This window comes from Netta rufina (assembly GCF_964035555.1).
Source record: "Netta rufina genome assembly, chromosome: 22".
Lineage (NCBI taxonomy): Eukaryota > Metazoa > Chordata > Aves > Anseriformes > Anatidae > Netta > Netta rufina.
This window is the reverse complement of record NC_140146.1, coordinates 3,678,290-3,698,275: the sequence shown is the minus strand read 5'-3', so window position 1 is coordinate 3,698,275 and position 19,986 is coordinate 3,678,290. Positions and strand designations below refer to the sequence as shown.

The window sequence follows — 19,986 nt, the reverse complement described above, 5'->3', positions numbered from 1 at the left end:
ACCTTCAGGCCACTTTTTCAAGAGTTCTATTCATGGTGAAATTTGCTTTTAATGTTTTGCTGGGGAATATTTTGCTCTGAAGATCACATAAAATAACATAAAATAACAAAAATCCCAATAGGATCTAAATCCAAGTTCTGACTCATTTACTAGTAATTACAAATATGGAAAATCAATATTAATAGTATGTTACAGCTGATGCCTACAATAAATAAATATTGCTAACTGGAAGAGTTCAATACTTATGAATTATACATTACTTAGTAGGGGAGACATCATTAAAACTTCATATATGGAAAAAAAACAAACAAACATACTGTGCAAAATTACTTTGATGTGATGGAGCGTCCAGAAAGGCAGCTTCATAAATAAAGCTTTCCTAAGCCTTGCTCTTCAGTTTGCACTGGATTATGTGGGTGTCAGCTTGCTCTGTTCCTTGCTGTTCTGAGGGGTGCTAAGATCCAAATAAAATCAGTGCTTTCAGGGCTTTATGTTGGGTTGAACAAAATGCTACAAACTCTACACAAATCTAAATCTTCATTTTGAGGCATCATGGTAGGATGAACCTGCAAGTAAGAGCAGAACCCAGTCAAAATAGTTGAGTTTGAGGTAAGACCTCTGCAAAATTAGTCAACCTTACAGGATAATGAAAAAAAAGCACCATAAATTTGTGTCTAAAGTATGGGTAGAAATTTGCTGAAACATTCACTGACATCTCACTGGAAAGTTTGGTAGGACAGATCATTTTGCCAATTGGATGCAAGCTTTGAGCCCATAATAAAACTTGCCGACAGAAAGGTGTGACCCAGTTTCTTATTCCACCACTGAACCATTTGCACAGCTCTAAATATAAAACTGTTGATAACATATCCATATTTGTTGCAAAGGGAGCGTACTGCATGAACTGCACCAGGCAACAAGTTGTATGTTTCCAACCATGCTGCAAAACCCCTCTTTTACTGTTTTTACATACAAATAAACATGAAAGCCCATGATGAAATTATAAATATATTTGTGTTATTTTTAAACATGGCACTACACAGTGAAAGTCATGTCATTTCATTTCTTTTGAAAGAATAACATAAGACAGTATTGATACAGAATCTCCTCTTGCTGTCCCACTTAATTCCGTTCCATTGTGTTTTTAGAAATAATAATCTTAACAATGGTAGCATTAAGTCACTTTGAATAATCTGTAGAGCTAACAGAAGTAAATACCCTTGTGCTGGTTTTAACCTCAGTGTGGTGCAAACTCCATTCCAGTTGTGTTAGCCGGTGGAGTAACTCCATTGATGTCATGACTCCACAGCTAAGTCGTGCTGATGTGAGATCCCATTAGATCTGTCATGTAACTTTTGCATCAGCCTTACATACATAATCATTACACACAGCCCCTATACAGTGCCTCCCTCCCCCTTGTATATCTCAAAGCACTTAAAAAAAAGATAAATAGTTCTTCATTTCATAGGTAGGAAAACGGAGGCACAGACAGAAAAAGTGATTTGCTGAAAGTCTTCGAGCTGGTCGCTGTTAGACAGGGACAATACCCAGGTGCCCTGAGTCCTAATCTTGTACCCCATCTACTGGACCATAGTACCCCTCAGCACACACAGTGTATTCACTCCTGTCTGCCTGAACAATCAGTGTGACAGATACAAGAGATTTGGAACCAACTGTCCATAAAGTCCATTCATGTTGACTGAACAAGGCAATATTATAATCAGAATGATTTTAAGAAAGGATAGCATTTACAGTAGTTAAATAGATGCTACTTTTTATCAGTTCTATTTTTTTATAATAGCATACAGTCCTTAGGTTGCTATTACTATGTTATTTTGTAGTGTAAGTAAGCCCTCATGGCTATTCTAGATAATACTTCAAATACACAGAGCTTTAAAAAAATATTTCCATTACAAATATTTTAAAAATATACTTATCCTAAAAAGCTGTCCGGCACTATTCCAAAAATCACTTGTAATAAATGTCTCTTTTCGTTTTAACAAAAATATCTACCGTTATATAGAAGAGCTCAAGTTTTGACAAATCTATAATAGTCAGAAATATCTTGGGCCTGATTCCACTCTTGTTTATACAGTTGCCAGTTTGGATCACGGTGTTCACTTCAGTTGTGTTACTCTAGTATAAGCAGGAGCAGAATATAGCCCTTAGTGCTTTAAAATAACTAAACAGACTGAATACTGCAACAGTTCCTTGGGCCTAGCATTACAGGGATGGGAATTCCTTTACTTCAATGTGTCTGAAAATGCAAAAGAATCTTGTAGTCCGTATTTGTGCCATAATCAAAGAGGTGCCAGGCAGCTGCATTGGATGACTCAGATCTAGAGCCATATTTCACCTATAGAGAAGGAGTTTTGGCTCAACGATGCCTGCAACTGTGCCATTAAAAGAAGAATTAATGTTTAGAGAGAACAATTATAGAGGGAAAATGCCAACCTTCCTATGCTTTCTACAGTTCTAGGAATCGTTTTAATTGCATTTTGTTACTTGAAATACTGTGTGAGTTATTAGAATCTCCCACTGCTTACTTCTAGGAAAGAAGGTTTTAATTTGCTTCCATATTTCCAGCTGAAATGCCTCCATCTAGTCAGTTCTTTTCAAAGTGCATTTGAAACAAGCTATTAAGTGCTTGCAGGAATCTGCATCTGACCGGATGGACAATGTGGAGGCTGTTAGTCTTTTTAAAACACTAGATTTTCTTCCCCCCTTTCTTCCTTTTTCTTCCAGCCTTCAAACTGAAATGCACTGTTTGATTAAGGTTCATAGAAATTAGTCTGATCTCATTGCATCAAGATACATATGCAAGTAAAACTAACAGCCTCAGATGCAAACAGCAATTCCTACCTTTGACCTTCACAAAATTAGAATGCAACCTTAAACATTGACTTCATCTAATTCATACTTAAAGCTTTTAGTCTAGTTTTCTTCCTAGACATTGATGATGAACTTACAAACCAAGGAGATTTAAGTATATAGACTAAGTTCAGTCCTCACTGTCGTCTTCATCATCATCGTCATCTTTACTGGGAGCACATCTTTGGAAGCAGTGTACTATAGTTGCTAGGAAGAAGCTTGATAGAATTGCAGCAATGGAGACTGCGACTCCAGAGAAGATGATGATAAAAAGGTCCGTCAATGACAAACTAAATTTGCATTCACTAAAGCTGACCTCAGATAATTCATTCAGAAAGATTCTTCTATTTTCTACAGGCAGGGAGCACTGGATTTCATGGAGACCTGCAAAGAAGAGGAGAGGGAAACAAATCAGAGGAATATTGATGAATCCTTCTGTTGCTCTGGACAGATACTGAATGTCTGAAGAAAGACTTTAAGGGTTAATTCCAGGTTTATGAATTTGTATGAAATTCAGGAAAAATTTGAACAAAATCTGACACTATCTAAAAGCCATTACATAGCCCCCTTGAGCATCCCCTCAAGAGATTACAATATTTTCACCCTTACTCTTCCATGAGGTATGACCTAGGGCTCTGATTTTGAGGATTTAAAAGTGTGAATGTTGAACCCAGTATGCCTGGAGACTCAGAAGTATTTCTCTACTAATTTCTGAACACAAATTCAGACTCCAACACAGGATAAAAGGGACACAGAGTTTCCTTCCACATTTAAGTGCCTTCTACACTATTTGTTTTCCATGCACAAAACTACAGTTGTCTTTTTCTTCTGCTCAAAAAATAAAAAAAAAAATAAAAAAAAATATCTTAGGCTTAAAGGATGCTTGTTTGACTCTGACCTGATTTCAACCTTTTCTCTCCAACACTTTTATAAGACACACAGACTAACGGATATTATTCCTTCATGCACTACTGAAGAATGCCTACAGGTGGGTTCTTCATAGTAAAAGTAAAAAAAAAATCAAAATTTAAGCAATGCTGAGAATATAATTTGGTAGTAGGCAGTAAAGGCCTTCTATTCCCTCTTCATTCACACCAGGGAAAATAAGGAGAGTATATTAATGGGCTGGAATGGAACACGAAGTGAATGAAGTCTGTATCACAGTCAGCAAGATAGCTTTTATCTTGCTATTGAGTATATGAATGTAAGGAGGATGTACAAGAAGTGCGTATTAATGACATGCGAGCTGCTGCTGGTTTCCCGGACACACACACTTACTGTCTGCTGATGATCACAAAATGGGATCCCGGTTTCAGACTCTGCATTGCTGTGAGCACTCACTGTACTTGGTGTTTCCATTGCACAGCTGTGCCACTTTGCAGAGAGGATGTGGAATAAGGTTTCCTCTGCTTTTTACAAATTCCATTTTTTCTTGTGCTTGAGTTGCTGTGGTGTATTATGTTTTATTACAAAACCCAGGCTCTTAGCACTCGTGGTACAGATCTGACTAGCTATCTGGATCCAGCCTAGCTGTTACGTTAATTTGAGAGGAAGATTTAGCCAAGTCAGCTGGGGATCCATTTGATGCATCACCCTGACTTATTTGACCTGGTATCAATGCTGATTGTATGAAATTTTGATCTCTAAAAGACATCGTGTATCTGCCTTATCTGCCTAAAATTCTGTTGCTTTCCTTCTTTTCTCACCCACAACCTAATGAAAGCTGCCAGCAGAACAGGACAACAGTCAGCATGCCCAAGGCTGAACGGCTTCCTCTAGGCAAATTGCCACCTGAATACAGGCGACATTTTTTCCCTGAGCCTGGAGCACACTGCTGCTGCGTGGCAGATGGCGAGGCAACTTGCTCTGCAGACCTCTGAAACCTCTTGTCTGTGGAACTGGCCTGCAAGGGAGTGGAGCCACCCGGTTTCAAACACTCTCCGAGCCTTTTGGAAATCTGGAACCTGCGGTGTTCACACACACCGTGCCTTGTGCACAGGCTGACACAGTGGAGCACTGGAGTGTGCCTGTGACTGCACAGATGGCGAGAGGAAGTACACACTCCTGCACTCTGTAGCTTGTGACAGAGCTCTTTGTACGAACCAGAAGTTCGAGTTGTTGGCACCGAGTCCGTATTTTCTTTTCATCTAGACTTGAGAACAGCAACTCCAGGGGAAGACCCGGAGTGACAAACAAAAGAGGACACAAATGGGCACTTTTCCTATTCAAAGCCATAAGAAATAAGGAAGGAGAGAAAAGCCATAGCCTTCAACTCCAAGATTTGTGTCTTTCCAGTTAGCTTTTAAAAAAGGGAACAGTTTTCAATAAATTGAAGTGGGTAATCAAAGCAGTTACTGCTATTGCATAGAAACAGCAAGAAAATGAGTGTAACCTATTGAAAAATTGTTTGAAGAGGAGTTCCTTGCTAATAGGAAAAGAACATAGCAATATTTTGGCTGAAAAGCCTGGTCTAAGTGAATATGCCATCTAAAATTCCATTTCACTTGTAGCAAGCATAAAAACAAAACAAAACAACAACAACAACAAAAAAACTTCATTTTGTAAAACAAACCATTAATAACTGCTGAGTTCTTATCAACACTGCTATTTTCATAACAGCTGAGCTGTGTCCTCAGCGTGTCTAAAGAAAGATTGCACAGGTGAGCATAAAAAATTCTACTTTGTGAAAGAAATTCTCTGGTGTCCTCATCTGCCAGCTTTTAAAATTATCTCTGTGCTGCAGTGGCCTTGCTGAGCTGGAGTAGGAAATCTAAGCTTTCACAAGGAAGGCAGAAAAACAATATATTATAAAGAGAGAGAGAGAGGAAAAACAAAACTAAAACCAAGCAAACAAAAAAACAACTAGCATTCTCAACAGCTCTACTTACTGCAGCCCTTGTCTCTAGAAATAACTTGCTGCTGCAGCATCTGCTCATGATCCTTGAGGGAAAAGAGCCCAATTGTTCATCAGCGTTACCAGCAGCAGTTTTGCCACAGACCTAAATGGAACCTGTAGGCTCTGAGCTCTATTCCTCTTCCCGGATGCTTTCACCTAACATCACAGCACACAGAATACAAACCGAAGAGAATTGCCAACATACCAAGTCATTGAGAGGATATTTCTTGCTAGGAGAATCAGTGTACTGTACTGATTTTGAGTCTGATTATACAATGGAGAGAGATAAAAAAGCTCTTCTCTCTCCGTGTAGCAATTGGTACTGAAATCTAGGTCATGTTCTCAAACCAAATAGATAAGATACAATTTTTCTACTTGCTTTAATTTTCAACACTCCAAGGTGCTAGCTTAGCCTCAAGGATTTGTTTGTTTGTTTGTTTGTTTGTTTTTCAGATGTCTTAGTCATTGAAAACAGTAGATGCCAATAGACAAAACACAACATCATAAACCAGAGGCCGGTAGAGAGGCCTTGCTAGCTCCCAGCTAATGCTTCACCCACCCTGCATATGCACCATTTGCCCAAGACATGAATGAACTGACTTCTATCCACACACAAGGCAGTCTGCTAAAATCATACTGGAAATCATCCTGGAAAGCTAGAAGGACTGCAGAGCGCAGTGGAAACACAGCAGTGACAGAGGGAGAGAGGAACGTTTATTATTCCATCCTGCTCAGTGAACATTGGTTTGTTTTTTTGTTTCTTCTGGGGGTATTTCAGCTGTGTTGTGACACTATTGCAAACCCCAATACAGTTAACAGAACCTTTTATTTTGGCCCCAAAGAGAATTTGGAGTACTTGGAAGGGCCTGTATTTGTAATAGGAGCAAGCTTAGCAGCTTTATTTCTAGTGACACGAGGAATTTCTCCTCCTAACGATAATGCAGCCAGTATTAGACCAGAGCTTCCAATTGCTTACCTGAAAACACCACAATGTGAAGGTCGAGGCATGTCTGCCTAGCACAACACACAAACAATGCCATTTCAGCTGCTTCCTTCCAGAGCAGTATGGAACTTTCTTTGTGTTACTAACAGTAGGTTGGCCTTAAGACATGGGCATCCAGCGTGTGCAGCACTGATGTTACGTGCTCCACCTCTCCTGTTACATTCGTGCCTAGCAACATGGCCAATTTTGTTCTTTGCTTAGGCAGAAAGTAATCTGAAAGTAATCCCAGGTACACGAGCACCCTCCACACAAGACTTGCAGAGGAGGACAGTGCCATTTAACCTTAGGGGTCGGCTTTCACACATTTTGACCACTTGAATTACATCATTTTCTGTTATATAGATGCACTTTTAATTCGGTACAACCTGTTTAATTTATTCTTTTAAAAAATCAGTCAGGCTTCTTGTAAAGGGTATCACAAGGAGGTTCAATATTTATTGCAGCAAGAAAACCTTTGATGATAGTTATATATATCTCATTGCTCCCACAACATGTTCAAAGAGTTGCTTCTTCATACCAAACAGATCTGTAAATGAAATAACAAGTGTGAGCACGTTATAAATATACAGCTTGTTATTTTGGTCAGGGCCAGCACATTATCTGTAAAAACTCCAGCTGTCTCAAGGACAATGTCACGCGCTCTTACTTTCTGCTATGTCCTCTGAAGAAGCAGATGCACTACACTGCTAGGCTGTAATGAATTGTTTGCTTTTAAAAAGGGAATGCTTTGAAATCCTAGTCAAGGGCCAGGTGCTAGATTCTGCATAGGCTGGTCTCTAAATACTGAAAAAATGGGTTGAAATATGGGTCTGTTCCCAGAGGAATAGATATCTAAGTTACGTGGGGAGTGTGAAGTTGTTGGAGCTCTAGAGCCATAATTTTTAAAGGGAGAAGCAGGGGATTTTGTTTTGTTTTGCTTTGCTTGTTTTGTTTGGTCTTTTGTTTGACTGATATTTTGACTGCATTGTGAGGTGTGCCTTTGTTTTATATTCCACTGGCTGAAAACAAGCAGCAGCACATATCACTTACACAGGTCGATCTAACTATTTGCAGGACTCCTTGTGTCATGATTTCTTAATACCTATGCTAACTGTACCTTTTATTGGACAACTTCCGAAATTCATTATTACTTCAATATTGTGGGCTTTGCCTGTCAACCGTCTGTAACTGGGAAATCTTGCTCTATTTTGGAGGTTGAGTTTAAAAAAAGAAAAAGAAAGGGAAGCCCCAATTCTATTGGGTATTTGTAGACTTCACATAATACAACTATTAAAAGAAATATATATATAATTATGTATAATCTAATATAACAATGTACAGCAATGCACAGTAGTATGAGATTATGAAAATGCCCACTCGTACATACAAGAATACATGTAGGAATACATGCAGAGCAATGTATGAAACAAGCCATAAATGTGTGTTTAATGTAAATGTATTCATTCCAGTAACTGTAAGAGCACTATAATATGCTACTCAAATATTTTAGGAAAAATAAAATTGATATTTGCCTTTTTGAGTGGAATTCAGCTGTTCTCCCATGGCACTGAATGTAGTTTACACGGACTTGAAATGTTTAAGTGTGGTGTTTTATTTCTTGTATGGTATTTTCCCTCCAGCTATAGTTCTCTTTAGTCGACTTAAACATCATCACTAATGTATTAGATCTATTAATAAGCAGTGAGAGAGGCCTTGCTTCTGAAGAGATATGGAATTTCATTAAAATTAGCCTCAAGCTATCAGAAAAGTAAGGCTTAAAAAAACCTGAAGCCTATATTTAGACCTCTAAATAAATTTTTTTAATGGCCAAATGCCCTAGAGTCTCCTAGTTTAACATCAGAAGGTACTTTATATTTAGCCATTGAAGCAAACTGTCAAGTTTAACATTAGGTGCCACGCTGCAAACTGTCCTCACATCTTGAAATCCTGAGAGATGGAAGTACTCCAAAAAACCTTTGGATGGAAGAAACAGCGAAAAGGCAGTGGCAGCCAGATCATTTTACTGAAAATGCCTTGGATATCACCTTATGTATTTTTATATATATACATATATATAGAAACAGATCTGTTGCACTTGTTAGGTATACTTATTTATATTAGGAGTTTCTGCATGAACAGAATAAAAGCTGCTGAATGGGCATTTTTAGGGCTTTTAATTCCTTTCCAAAAACTGGATATAATGTTCTGTACTAGTGATGTGCTAGCATGTGCATGATATCCCAGGAAGAACTGAGCTGTAATGGACAGAACAGTCTGTCCTGATTAGCAAAAGCTTGCTCTGGTTCTATATTAGTACATGAAATTAAGGCAGCCTTGTCTACATAGCAGATGAACATAGGTACTGATAAAGAATGGTAAGTCAAGAGGACTCACAAAAAGCTGAGTTGTGTTACCAGCTTTTAGTTAGGTTAGAAGGTGAAATGAAGCTTGTACTCACATATAATTATGATGCTGTGTTTTGAAGACAGTGTTTACCATCTTCAGTAAGCCCCTAAGGGCTACTCTAAGGGCCTGGACTACAGAAGCGTGATTTTTTTTTTATTTACAGAATAAATTTATTTAGTAGTATATCTTGGATTGGAATGGGATTATAAAAGGACGTGGAGAACCAAGAGATGATCACCTCGGGCACAGCCTTTCTAAACAGGCTTACAAAAATCATTCCATTCTCACTGCACTGATTCACTTCTGAATCTCATAACTACTGCTTTTTGTACTGAATTCGGTTCAAGCACCCAGCTCCAGAAGGCTGATTACAGTCTCATCGTCCCCTGCTCTTAGCTTTTTTCCTGCCTCTCCTCTCACTACCATCCTTCCCTCCTATTCTTTGCATGGACAGTCCTTACATGGAAACACAGCACTTTACCATGGTTTAACTATCCGTCCGTACTGGGGAGGTACCAGCTACAGAAGTCCTAAAAGTAGCTAAATAGAATCTGTACCAATACTGGCACTCAAAAAATGCTCTGGGTCTCTTAAGGATCTGTAATCTTGTGTACAAAACTTTCCAAAGTGGAGCAACAATTGATTAAATGAGGAGGAAAACACAATCCTAGATATGGCCTTCATGTTGTCACATCGGCTTTGCAGTCCTCCCCTGTAGCTCATCTTACTCAAAACATATATTGCCTTCATTTATCAAAGAGAGTAAAAACCTACAAGGAATTCCATCTCTGGCCAATCCTGAATGAATTTTTCAAGTCTCTCTGGAAATGTCAGTGTGTAAATAAGAATGATCAGTCAAAAACTTCTCAGTAAATTGCTTCAAGTCTATCTAATACTGTTTTAATAAAAAGGGTACCAGAACCTTTCATTCATGCAATGAATGACTCTGCACAACTTCCTGAAATGTTTTTTACAAAGAAACTACCGAGAAGACAAAAAAAAAAAAAAAAAAAGGAAAGAAACGAGGGTAAGATGATGGAAAGGAGACACTCTGTCACACTGAGGAATACTCAAGCACTAATTAAAAGACGTGTTAAAAATGCATTAGTCATTAGCAAACGAGGCACAGCTGCCCAAAGCATGTTCACAGAAAGTAAAAATCAGCAGCAGATTTCTACAAAGCACTCTAATATGTTGACTGCATTTGCTTTTGCTATGTGCATTTTAACTGAATCCATTACCTTCAAGATGAGATGCTCAGAAGGACTCGAGAAATTTCTTTTGTAGTGTCACGCACTCTAAACAGCACCTTTCACCAAAAACTTATTCCATCAAAGCTTGTTGTACTTAAATGATGAAACTGCAGCATTTCTGAAACTCAGTTCTGCAGGTAATGGACGCCCACAACCTTCTGCTGGATGAACCCAGAGTTTCAAGCAGTATTATTGGAAAAATTAGGTTAAGAGACAAGGCAGGAAAGGAAAATTGCATTTATAGGAAAGATAGAATGTGATACAGAACACAAACTTTGAAAGTAGAAGAAAGCCCTTCCATACGTTAGAAATTGGTGAGTATTTTTGTAAGATTTCCAGCTCCCACCACAGCAGAAAACACAAATCTCAAAGGTGACTTGATGGATGGATGGATGGATGGATGGATGGATGGATGGATGGATGGATGGATGGATGGATGTACGGACGGACGGACGGACGGACGGAAGGAAGGAAGGAAAGAAGGAAGGAAGGAAGGAAGGAAGGAAGGAAGGATAATGGCAAATTTCCTTGGACTAAATTCAAAGCTTTGAAGTGTTATGCACAAAATATATTTAACCAATAATCATCCTTCCCCTTTATTCAGTACCTTTTTTGCTTTCTATCATATTTTTCTTAATTACATCTGTCAGATTCCTAACAAACCCTCTTCTTCTTCCTCTGCCTTCTTCAATTCCCATTTTAGAGAACTTCAGGCTTATCAAATGTTTTTTGTAAAATTCAAGAAGGTAAAAAGGATTCTGTGGAACAAATACATGCAAGTAGAAACTAGAAGATAATAGCATACATCTCAAATGTGTGATTTCCTTGAATTCTTTGAACAACACATTCAAGACCAAGTTAGACTTCTGTTTTTTCAAGATATTCTTTGTTCTGAGAGTTTGTTTGCCCCACCATGGAATAAAACCTTCCATGAAAGACAACTGTCTTTAAGGGGACAGAGATCTTACAGAAGCTTTTCTATTTAAAAATAAATAAATAAATAAATATTATCCAGTATTCTTTATCTCCATACTCCTCCTACTGGGAAGCTTTTAATGTGCATCATCAACCATCATGCTGCCATTCAGGCTTATCAAATGCTTCTGAAATCAAACTCACCCTTCCACAGAAAATCTTTTAAAGTTTTACAACTTAACTGTCTCATTGTGACCTACAGTGAAAACTTTGTGTCTTCTCTAGGAAAAAAACAACTGCTATGTGTCCTCCACTTAGCATCATTTCACTGACCTTCACAGTTCCTTCCTCTGCACTGCATTATGCACACTCTTTCGTTTTTTTTTTAATCCATTATTAATCAAACAAAAGGGTAAAAATGTTGTTTGGTTTTCAAGGATGATGAAAATTCGATTATTGATATCTGTCTGTCTTACAAACAGAAAAATATATTTGCTTTTTTATTTTTTTTAAAGCAGGTAGCATGCCAAGTTTCATTGCAAAACTTTTAGGGCAGTTTCTTCACTAAGTCTGCCTGCAAATTTGGCGTGTGAGAGTAGTTCCTTATTGCCAATCAATGCTTTAGTTAGAAATTTAGGTTGGATGCATAAATGCTGGGATCTATAAAATGATTCAAATCCCAGCTGCTTGTGTGCAGCGACAGGCTAGATTTGCAAAGGCAGCACAGCTGGAAAGAGGCTTTCCAGTCAGCCAGTCAGGCAGGTCAGCAGCAGTTGTAACTTCACAAGCTTTTTCTGGTAGCATGCCAGAAAGAAAGTGGACCTGGCTTTTGCAAAGCTAATGAGTTAAAGTATGTCTTTTGTTCAGATCACTGAGTTCTCTAGAGGCCTTAATTGCAGAGGTAGAGAGTTTCAGGATCAATTATCAAGATTTCTGTTCTGATTGACAAAACTCCGATTTTTAAAGCAAGCTGGTGTTTCTTTTGCAAAAAACAAGGGCAGGTTTGACCAGCATGACATTTTACTGCAGTGCTAAAATTAAAAGGTGGAACAGTGGCTAGGTTTCGTAAACAGTTCCAGCTTGAGTGATTTCTCTCAGACATGCAGACAGGGCACATTAAACTATTTTAAGTGTCACTGAAAGTGAAGAATCAACATGAACTCCCTATACATAAACCTGCCGGTGCATTTCTCCCAGCCATTTATCTTCTCTTGCTACTGGTTCTGGCTCCCCAGGGACTGCCATGCAACACTTCCAACTGCACGCCTGGATCCTACTTCATCCACAGGATGGTTGGAGCGTGTTTCTTTTCCACTTTGGCATACCTGTTCCCTTCCTAGTCCATTCTGAAGCATCCCAAACCAGCAGAAGACACACATGACACTGTACAGAGCCTTTAGCTTCTTTGCGGCTCTTTGTACTTTGTGTGAACACGCTGGGGATCACTGATGCAAGTTTCTGTCATTCACCTTTCCATATTCTTTCCCTTCTCAGTAAATCCAGGTCACAAAATTTGTCATTTAAAGGCTGGGGAACATCAGTCTGTCACTAAACTGCTCTGTAGCATAAATCACTGCATATTCTTAAGGAAAATCAAGCAAAGAAAAATCCCAGCCAACATTTTTTCCCATCCTTCTGTCTTCAATTCATAGAGCAATGGAAATGCTCGAGCTTCTGCAGCATTACAAGAGACAAATATACAGCCAAGATAAGGAAGCTCTTTTCTTGGACCCTGAAAATGTGTTCTTACATGTATATTTCTTTTTTGCAGTGTTTCCGGACAATGCCTGCTGCCCTACTTATCCTGATGTGTTTGCTGCAAGAATACTTGCCTCCAACCTCATAGCAGTATCATGAGGAAGCCAGTGAGTCTGAATGCTGAGTCTTTGAGTTGCTCTTCCCACTCCTCCCAAGGAAGAGGTAATACCACCAGAAATGCCAGGCAGACAGGGCTTTGGACAAGTACAAGCAGACAAATAATGCTGACATGATGAGCTCTTAATCGGTAAAATGTTGCAACTTCATTAAAAACTGATAACCGTGTATAAAACATGATCAAATCCCAATCCTAAGAATTAGTTCTACGTGGACTTTCTGAAAGTTGTTTTAAAAGGCACTCAACTGTGGCCATACTGTTTTAAAACGGCACCGAGAGGGTCTTTTCTTTTGGGGATTAGTTTTGCCCTCACCTTCAGGAATAATGTTGTACTAGTCTATGAAAGGAGGCAGCCAGCATTGTTTGTGACAGCAGCTCACAAGGAGCAATCAAGATGCTGAGTTTGCGTGCTCTTCTGAAGCCTCACCAACATGACTGGCTGCAAAGAAATCGGTAGATCTGGACCTGGGACGAAACGCAAAGCAGAGCATTTGCTTAGGCAATAGGCAGGAGGGCAGCTATGAAAAGCAGCCATTTAAATATCTGCTTCTTTCCTCCTTGTCTTCCCAAATTAAACCAAACTGAAACAGGCTAGTAAATTATTATTTTTCGCTTGTTTGACTGAAATGTAGTTTCCATTGCTTTAAATGAGCTAAAATACTGTTAAAAAAAAAAAAAAAAATCTGTAAGCTTGCAAGAGGCTGGGGAACACTGACAATGATATGGAAAAACTTAGGTTCTTGAGATTTCCAGTCATAAAAAGTGCAGATAAGCTTAAAAAACACTGACAGGACAGAAAAGAAAGAGAGATGGGCTGCAACAGGCTCTAACTGAGCAGACTCAGTCTGGACAAAGGGGAAGGAGCTTAAAGTTCACGAAAAGATGGAAAGCATGGGGAGCCAGCAGGAGGGATGGGCAAATACTTGGCTCAAACAGAGTGAACTTTCACTAGAGCACTGGGGAGGTGGGGGAACAGCCAAGGTTTGGTTTGGTGCACAAAGGGTAAAGATTTCAATGAGGCAGACAGGAAAAAAAAATAAAAAACTTTTCCCTCAAATTACTTCATTATATTATTATTATTATTACTACTACTACTATTATTATTATGATTACTATTATTATTATTTACAGCTAAGAATATTTAAGGCAACCTAGATGAGTATAATGAAAATGCCACCCAAGGTCATGAGCATAGAAAGAGCTTGAATAAGTGATTGCAAACTGATGGTCAAGAGAGGAGACAAAAGACCTCTGAAATTCCTGGGCAGTGTTTTTCTCTTTTTGCATCTGAAGTCAACCAACAATTTACTCGATCTCAGCCCATTCTCCTGAGATTCTCCCCCAGCCTTTTACTTCTCACCACCTTCTGCAGGGACATCATCCCTTGGACAAAGCCCAGACCCCAGTGATTTCGTGTACACCTGTATATCCTTGGCAGCCCTTACAAGCTTTTGTGCTCCCAGCGGTCGCCCTTCTGCTAGCAGCTGGGCAGCTCGATGGCAGGAGTTTCTGCTCCAGTGCTTGTTGGGAGGCAGAACTGCGAGGTGATCCCCTGCTAAAGCTGGGTTAAGGATGGCTTTGGGGTCAGGTGGGAAATGAGGAGCAAAACCTTGGATTCCCAGGGACACGTGGCAATCTTCCTTGTCCATGCTCCTCTGAAAATTGCTGGCCCAAATACCAGAATTACATATCCTGTATTTTGGGGTGTTCCAGAGCCATTTTAATTTATTCCTAATATTGGAAGCAGTGCTATTTCAGTAAAAGCACCATAATCATGCTATTGAACAGAGTTTCAGAACATCACAACAAAATAGTTCTGGGAAAGGGCTGACAACCACAGCTGCATAAACTGTGGATTTAACTCCTCTGTAGCAGCTTTGTAGCTGACGAGTAAAATGCGAGGAAAATCAGCTTTCCTAAGGAGCTGGCACAGAATATTTAGCTGTTCAAAGGGCTTACTGTAGAAAGAAACCGAGGTCTGGAAGAGAATCAGCTCTGGGCACAATGAATTTAAAAAGGCTCCTTCACTGCCTAGGTGAGTTTAGTCTATAAATTGAAATTATTATGGCTTATTTTTTAAAGCTTATTTCTTAACTGGGAGGAAGACCTGCTGCTAAAAAGAAACCAACATCATTTTAATGGCTTCTTTTGCTGAAAGCATGCAATTACAGTTCGACCAGAAGGCAGCTCAGGTCACTGCAGGCAGGACGCACAGACAGTTTGACCAACAACCCTCCTTCCCTCCGAGACACACGTACAAAGCAACGTGCACACTGTGCTGTAAGCCACCGAGCTTTACCTTTCTGGAGCTTGGATGCATTGTCCTGTATCCAGCTGAAAAGGTTGGCAAAGTCACAGTCACAGACCCAAGGGTTGCCCTCCAAGCGTATAGTCCGCAGGGAGGGCAGCGCTTCCAGGGCTGCCACGTTGAGGCTTTGTAAGTTATTGTCATTCAGTTCTAACACTTGGAGCTGTTCCAGGTTCTCAAAAGCAGCCTCATCCACATCCACCAGGTTATTGTTTCCAAGGCTCAGTTTGATCAGTTTTTCTGCTGACTTGAATATCCCAGCATCAAGCTGCGTTAAATTATTGTAGCTTAAGTCTAAATACACCAGTTTGGTAGAGCTGCTAAAAGTGCCCTCTTCTAAAGAGGTGAGGGAGTTATTCCTGAAGTCCAAATAGACCAGATCTCCATAAAAGATAAAGAAGTCAGCTGGTATCGCCTGAATGTTGTTATCGGCTATAAGAAGTTTCCGTACATCCAATGGAAATGGATTAGGAACACTTGGGAGTCCTTGATCCCGGCAGTCTATGGTGTGGTAGTCCATACAGCTACAGACAGCAGGACAAAAATGACCCCCGGGTAAAAAGAGCAGGCAGACAAAGACAGAAAAAGGCAGAAGGCAGAAAGGAAAGCATGGCAACATCGTCAAGGATTTGGAAGCTGTGATGAGCACCACTCCTAAGAGAAGGACATTTTGCCTAGCTGAGCAGCAGTGCCTGGGACTCGTGTGTGTGTGTGCTCGTCTCCAGGAGATCACATATCAGCCCCGATCCGATGGCAGCGGGCTCGGCAGGGGGAGGGAGACAGTGACTGAAGGGGAGAGGGAGGCAGGCATATGTGAGGATTTACACTGGCAGAGAATGATAATGCCGTACAATGCGAGGGAAAGACCGATGATTGGGTAAGCCGAGGACCTTTCAAAGGACTCCCTTGCTTTTGTGAGCTAAAAAAAGCGGAGAGCCTGGTAGCATATTTGCTGTATATTCCAGCAAACGGGAAATCACACCTAATCCTGTGACTCTGGCAGCAAGAGCTTATGTTTAAAAAGCCCTGCAGGTAATGCACCCTGATGAAAAAAATGATTTTCTTTCTTCATATCTGCCTACACCAAAGTGATCAACACCCGACAGAAAAGCAGGTGAGGGTCAGAAGGATCCGGCTGGCTGCTACAGTCTCTTTTCTCTTTCATTTGTAAAATAGGTTGCAGAAGAGCAGCAAAGACAAGGAGAAATAGCTTGTGCTGTTTCTGGGTGCCTTGCCAGCTTTTAGGGCAAGCACATTAACATTATTTAAATGACTCATTATCTTTTAATCAATGAGAATAATCTACTGCGGCAACAAAGAATATGGTCTCAAAAATGAGGGTGTTTATTTTCCTGTTTTAATAACTGAAATGACTACTTTCTAATATGGCACTAGTAATGTCCTTCAGGCCAGATAAAAGCAAAAAATATGGATCAGATCTTCAGCTAGTTAAAAATGAATGGATTTTCTTCATTTGCAGGGCAAAAAACATATTTGACAATCAATCCGCCTGCCTCCTGCCTCTCTGCTTCAATCAGCAGAGATGATTTTGCAAGAAGGCATCTGTGTTTTTGTGACACCCCCAAATCCACACCCAGAAAGGTAGGATCTCTGCCAGCTGCAAGCTTAACTTTTAACTCCATCACTCCCTCTTTACATACAGACAGAAATGGGACTCTAGTGCTTGGGCCACACCTATGTGCTATGAACGAGGATTTTCTAAAAAGACAGATTGTATTTTGGTGTGCACATCCTGCAGATTAAAGCACAAACTCAAATGCCATTGGCAAGCTCATCCCCAGGTCAAAGAGAGGCCAGTGATGTTGATTTAAGGTCATTTCATAACTGAGTTCAGAGTACATAACTGAATTCAGAGCATTCATTCAGGACAGGGTACAAAAAATTCCATCTAAGATATCATATCCTCCCGACACCAAGAGTTACATTTACATACAGAAAGCATTACCACCCTCTCCTTCAGTGAGTGGCACTGCTTTTGTAAGAGAAGCCCCCTCCCCTTCCCCTTTCATTCAGTAAAGACCCTCCTTAAACAGCAATCTGAAGGTGAGGCTGTTCCATGCATCTGCTCCACCAGACAGTGCCAGGCACTGCTGTGTCACTCTGCTATTTAGCATTATTACAGACTTATGAGTGAAATGCCACAATATCACTGTTTTTTCAAACACGTTACGCTGCACAAGACTTTGGCTTTGTGTTATGGCTTAAGGTGAGCACAGGGAGCATACCTTTTGCATGCTTCTGTTTCCTTGCACAGCCTTTCTCGTTGGTCCCAGCATCTCTGATGACAGCAGTGCTTGCTGAAGGTGCGCAGCAGGAGCTGAGAGTACCAGCCTGATGCACAAAGGATGAAATCTAGTTGCTAAAAGAGAACTTTGGATGGAAGACCAGGGTGGGCACAAAGAGGGAACAGTGATGGTTGGGACAGAAGCCAAGGCAGCACTTGCAGCTGTGCTGCAAAACAAACACAAGTTCACACACACACAAGCACTTGAGAAAACCCTACACAGGGATGATTTTCTAGCACACACAGAACCACCTTAGATAATCAAAACCTTCCAAAATCACCAGACCTCTTACATAACTCCTCCCTAATGGGCTCTGGAGCTGGAGTGTGACCGAGGGACTTGAGCCCCTCTCTGTCACATCTTGCAATGCACTGAGTCTTTCCAAGTCTTTCTAGTTCAGGGGTCTTTTGGCCAAACCACCTCGAACAAGCCACTAGACCCCTCCCATAACACACATCCTGCTCCACGTGTCTACCATTCAGGTTTTGAATATCTGTTAAGACGTTGCCCAGAAAGAAATGGGCATAGCTGCCTCTATAAATCACTAGGGGAAAGTCCAATTACATTTGTGTGATGATGATTTAAAATATTTACCTTTAAATTACAGAGGAAGTGGAAAGCTGATAGGCTACCCCTGAACAAAAAGGACACGCAAAATAACTCCTGTGGTCAGGATTCATCCAATGAATCGACAAGAACAAGTACCCGCGACTGGTGTTTCTCATGCAGAATTGATGCCTTGTAAACTTTGAAGGCCATTCTTGCAAACATTTGCCCCTGCTGTAATTCAGTGCTTTTCCTCCCCTCTCTAACTCAGTGAAGGCTTTAGGTCAGAGGTAAAGCTGTTCCTACCACTGTCAGTAAGGAAAGCCTAACTGACATGGTGTCTTGCAGTAATGATGTACCTCACTTTATTTTCTGAGGTGGTTCTCCAGTGAAGTTATCAATACACAGCACTTACGGGTTCCCCTGTGCAGACTCTTTGTTTTTTCCTATCGAATGTTCGAAATCAGACCCTGACATTTTCTTTTCCAAGATGTCTCAGCATTATTACGCCTATTTCACAGATGGGAGACTCCAGACAGTAAGGCATGATTTGTGAAAGATCCAAGAACACGTTAGTGGCAGTGGTAGGAAAAGGACTCAGCTTCCCTGAATTCCAGCCCTTGCTCCAACTCCTGCTCCTTTCTGTATGAAAGGGACCTTCCCATTCTCAGTTGCTTGTGTGTGTTCTTGCTGATATAGGGGAAGCACTCTAAGCAACACTATTTTCACAGCAATGCTGCACCCTTGCATGCATTTTGCAATTTCTCCACAATATTTGTGGAGCTTTCCTGTCCGAGATGTTTGTGGAGGGGCTGGTAGGAGGCTACAGATTATTATTTTGGGCAAGATATCCCACTGGTTTGTCAAGCAGAGGCAGAGCATCCAGGCAAACAAGCATTTCAGTGCCAGCACATAGCACTGATCTTCTGCCAGACAGGACCAGCTGCAGTGCCTGCCATCGCAGGCCACCTGCCAGGGTCTGACACCTTCCTCTTGCCACCGTGGATTTCTGAGTTTCTCTCTGACCTGTCTTCCTCTGTATAACATTTCCTGTTTCAGTTTGTCTGTTTCAGCTCCATTCTTTCCTTAGCTCCTGCTTATTTCCGTACCTCACCTGCTTCCCTCAAAGAACAGAAATTCTCTTTAATCTTTTTGAAGCTTCCCTCACTTGCAGACATTTCAGGCAACTTTGGATGACACAAAGAAGATTCTGAAAAGCTTCCTACCTAATAAGATAGCAAAGCTTTATTTCTTTAATCTTTTATTTGCATCAGTTGGATACAGTAAGCTGTATTACTATATACAGGGCCTGGCCAGCTATCTGCTAAGTGCACAGCACCCTCTTGTGCCCTGTGGGACAGCAGTCACTCCAAAAGCACTGTGGGCTCCTACCAGAAGCTATCAGTGAGTTTTACCATACTCCTGTAGTTCCTGAGTTTCATTGCTTCCTCTTCCAGTGGCCTCCTAAAGACACCACAATCACTTAAAGAAGGGAAATGAGATAGATAATTTTGGTGGTGGTGTTCTCTCAGGTGCTCCCTTTAGAGAGGTGTTTACTAAAACAAGCAGGAGCACAGAGCGAGCCTCACTGATGCGTGGAGCTGTGAAGGGAAGTTCATGCAGGGAA

The 19,986-nt window shown here is 40.5% G+C and overlaps 1 protein-coding gene across 1 annotated transcript; it reads right to left on the bottom strand.

Moving 5' to 3' along the window:
* Window positions 1–3,001: 3,001 nt before the first annotated feature.
* LRRC38 (leucine rich repeat containing 38) lies at window positions 3,002–16,126 on the bottom strand (the record flags this gene model as incomplete). Its single annotated transcript, XM_084300059.1, has 2 exons — window positions 3,002–3,255; window positions 15,499–16,126. 2 exons carry the CDS (start codon window positions 16,124–16,126, stop codon window positions 3,002–3,004), a joined length of 882 nt encoding a protein of 293 aa, XP_084156185.1.
* Window positions 16,127–19,986: the final 3,860 nt, after the last annotated feature.